The sequence below is a fragment of the Tachysurus vachellii genome, chromosome 4 (genome assembly GCF_030014155.1).
Source record: "Tachysurus vachellii isolate PV-2020 chromosome 4, HZAU_Pvac_v1, whole genome shotgun sequence".
Taxonomy (NCBI): domain Eukaryota; kingdom Metazoa; phylum Chordata; class Actinopteri; order Siluriformes; family Bagridae; genus Tachysurus; species Tachysurus vachellii.
Genome location: NC_083463.1, coordinates 23,473,483 through 23,477,616, shown reverse-complemented (window position 1 = coordinate 23,477,616; position 4,134 = coordinate 23,473,483). Strand labels below are relative to the sequence as shown.

The 4,134-nt window shown below is 36.8% G+C and overlaps 1 protein-coding gene across 1 annotated transcript; it reads left to right on the top strand.

Annotated features, from left to right (window-relative positions):
* Positions 1-469: 469 nt before the first annotated feature.
* On the top strand, positions 470-1,998 carry LOC132844780 (odorant receptor 131-2-like). The gene is made up of 2 exons (XM_060868590.1): positions 470-733; positions 1,276-1,998. The coding sequence occupies exons 1-2, from the start codon at positions 470-472 to the stop codon at positions 1,996-1,998; spliced, it is 987 nt and encodes a 328-aa protein (XP_060724573.1).
* The last annotated feature ends 2,136 nt before the right edge of the window (positions 1,999-4,134 follow it).

Sequence of the window (4,134 nt, the reverse complement as noted above, 5' to 3'; positions counted from 1 at the left end):
GGTTGCGAGTTCGATCCCAGGTCCATCAAGCTTCCACTGTTGGGCCCCTGAGCAACGCCTTAACCCTCAATTGCTCAGCTGTATAAAAAAATGCAAGTCGCTCTGGATAATGGCGTCTGCCAAATGCTGTAAATGTAATTTAGTCTTAAAACTTACAAGTTTAAAAATTTTCCACAGTATGGAAAGATGGAGGAAGTATGTCTTCCTCTGAGCAAGGTTGAAATGTTCCCCATAGAATTCTTACACTGCTCACCCATCAACCATTTTGATCAATTACAACAGTGCTACAGTATATAAGAGCAAGTTTGTGCCTGTAGACAGGACAGACCAATAACACAAAGGGTAAGTTTACAGATCCACTAAAACAAGTAGTGGATAAATACATATTCCTCATTCCGCAGAAAAAATACATACATTCCCAGTAAGAGTTATAGCGACGTCTCATCATTTATCATAAAACTTTCAGATCATGAACTTTTCTGCTGGCTTTGCATATGAAAACTTCAACCTCAGCCTGCCACAGAATGTTAGTCCAAGGGAAAGCTTTAGCAGTTTACTTACCAAAAACATAATGGCCATGCTAGTGTGGCTGGCCCTCAGCATCCTCAATGGTACTATGACATCAACCTTCTTTAGACACAACTTTTTCTATGAGGACCCACGCTACATAATGTTTATTTACATGGTCATTAATGATGCAGTCCAGCTGACGGTTGTAACAGGTCTGTATGTGGTAAGTGTATAAACCAATTTTCCCTCAACTCAACTAGTTCAAGTAAGCCAATATAAATGTGTAGACTGTAGGAAAAATGAATGTGCCTTTTATTGTAAAAAATAAACTATTTATCCAAAATATATGAGTAACAAGAGAGTGCAAACCTGCATTACAATTGACCAAATGTATAAGCAAATAAAAAATAAATTATATCATTGAAAATTATATATATTTTATAGAGTTTTTTGATTTATGATCTTTGCTACACCAATATAATTAATATTGCATTAATAATGAGACTTATGACATTATAAAGAAAACCTTGAGTATTCAATGAAAGCAAACTAAAGCTGAAGCTGTGCAATTTGCTTTTTTAAAAAAAAAGTTTTATGTTTCTCATTCTGTCAAAATCATTGTGTGTATTTCAAAATAAAGTCCAAATTTATATTTATTATGATGTTCAGTGTACAAAATCTGTTTGTTGCTGAATGTGCTTTGCTATTGTACTTACATAAAATCGGTCCTTAATGTTATTCCTTTTCAAAATGTCATTTACCCAGGTGAGTTATGCTTTCTCCAAGATCCTGGTGTCTGCCTGTTGCCCACTCATCATGATAGCTGTTCTATCAACACGATCTACACCACTCATCCTTGCTGGGATGGCCATTGAGCGCTACGTTTCCATTTGCTTTCCCCTGCATTATAGCCACATGTGCACAGTGCCACGCACCATCTGGCTCATTGGGATTATCCTTGTTCTAAGCATTACACCACCTCTCACAGACCTCTTTATAACTCTTACTAAAGAGCCAGCATCTTTTTTTAGAAGCTTTATCTTCTGTGACCACTCAATGCTCTTCCGTGACCACTCCATCTACTACAAGAATTGTGCTTTTGACAGTGTCTATTTTTCCTTTGTCTTTTTGGCCTTGCTCTACACATATTGTAAAATCATGTTAACAGCACGAGCAGCATCCACTGACCTGGTGTCTGTGAAAAAGGCACGGAACACTGTGCTGCTCCATGGTGTGCAACTGTTGCTCTGCATGCTGGCTTTTGTGGTGCCATCAATGCAGGCACCTCTAATCCAGTTGTTTCCACAATATGGACTGGAGATACGATACATCAACTTTCTGCTAGTTTACATAATCCCACGGTTCTTGAGCCCGATAATCTATGGGGTCAGAGATGAGAAATTTAGAAAATACTGGATCAGGTACCTTCTCTATAGGGTCAACAGTGTGAAAACTACTGAACACTTGCCCCAAAACTTTAGGGTATAAATGTCATTGATACTCTATATCCAATATATTGAACATCATTATGATCAGGGGAAGTAAGGATACTGTAAAAGGATTATGTGAAAGAGTAAAACTATATTATTATTATGATTATGATGATTAAATAATAATTATAATCTACAGACCCTTCTTGGTTTTAGAAACACAAACTTGCTTAGTTTCCATCATCCGATCAATTTAATGGAGGTCATAATGAATGGTGGCCTGTGATTGAAACCTTCAGAGCAGAGAGCTCATTTGAAAAAAAGGTTTGCATAAAAAGTGTGTGTAATAAGCTTCTTTTTAATAAGGGTCAGTAATGGTCACTAATGTTTCCTGTTACTGAAACTAGTGCAGTGTCACACTGAGTAATGATCTGGTGTGAATATGTATTTAAATATTAGTGAAGGCAATGTTAAAAGTAAACATTACTACACCTTTTAAAATTTATTTATTCTAAGGTTCAGCTACTGGGGTTATTAATATCACTAGTAATAAAATAAAATTGTAATAAAATAAAATAAACCAAAGCTCAGATGAGAAACTTCAGCATAATTTGCTGGATCCAGAGATCCAAGAGGTTTGTATTGTACATGTTTTCACTAATATAACATCCATTAATACTGTATTATGCACCATTTCCTATATCCTAATTCTTATATATTTTATATATTATTTTATATTATTATATTATAGTCTTTAATTTGTATATGTGCATTTGTTTGCCTTGTATTTTACTGAATCCAAAATACATACTGAATTTTGTCTGTTGCAAACATACTAAAAATATTATATATTATGTAATAATATAGAATATTAAATTATAGAACATTATATATTATAGCATGTTAGACTTAAATAACTAAGATAAATGTATGCTTGAAATGTTTTATTTAAAAAAAATGCACTTGTTTTAAAATTAATTTTTTAATGTTTACAATTATGCCAAGGTTCCTATAAACGTTTACACCTAATTACAATGGGCAGATAACATGCTATTGAAACGGTTTAAAAGCATTAAAAAAGCATAGTAATGTTTTTTTAATACTTTAAAATTAATTAAAAATAAAATTAAAAAGGCATTACTGTGCTTTAAGTCTACACAGTAATAAAGATTTTGGAGACAAATAAAGCCAGCTACATCATACTGTTATCATATACAGGAAACAACAAATAGGCCAAAATTTCCCCAAACCATACACATTTCAAAAAGGGCGTGTTTCCTTGTAATACCTATTTTCATCGCTTGCCATGTTAAATGTATGAAATCTAACACCAGCAAAATTCCCCAAACTTTAGAGCAGCATGGTTGGATGTTTATTTGTTGGGAGGCATTTCCTCATGGCTGACGCAATGGAAAATCTCTTTGAAGAAGTTGTGTCTGAAGCTCTGTGTTTAATCATGCTGATTTTCTGGCTCGGGTAGTTCATGTGACGAAGTGGAGCACACCAGCACGACCATCAAAAGGGCATCTATGTTACATTACTCTTGCTTCTATAAGCTTCTATGTATGAAGGAAGCATGATTGGATGCCCTGAGTGTGGCCAGCAACACAGCATCTCGTTCACAGTTCGAGGGAACTTAATGCTATAGAAATGCCAGTACAATTGCTGTCACACATCAAATGTCTTTCCTGGAAGTCCATTAGCACCATTAGCCCTGTAAAACCCAGGACCCAGGAGTAGGGTCCAGGTCGCAGAACCTGATAAGGGTTGGAGACCAGTTTGCTATTGTTCCGGCTGCCAAAGTGGACAAAAACAGAAAGGAAATACACGACACTCTCGAGCAAGGCAGTGCAGAGAAAATTAACTGGGCAAAGCAGGTGCAGTCTCTCCTCCTCAGCCACCTGGCACTGCACAGAATGTGAAAGACTAGAGAACAGGGGTGTGGTGGAGAATCGCCCCCCTGTGCAGGAGAAAGGAGATTTCTCCTGATGGGGCACTCCCAAAGAGCTTTGACCAAGAAAGAATTTAGGCCCACAAGCCAGATTCAGGTGGGCCATTATGGAGCCAGCAGTAACAGGAGGGTTCTGTCATGGCAAACCCTGGCTGGGACCCCTACAGCTATGATTGCAACATGGCATCTAGCCCCCAAAGGGACTGGTAAAAAGAGAAAGCCACAGGCGACAGCGGGTTAACT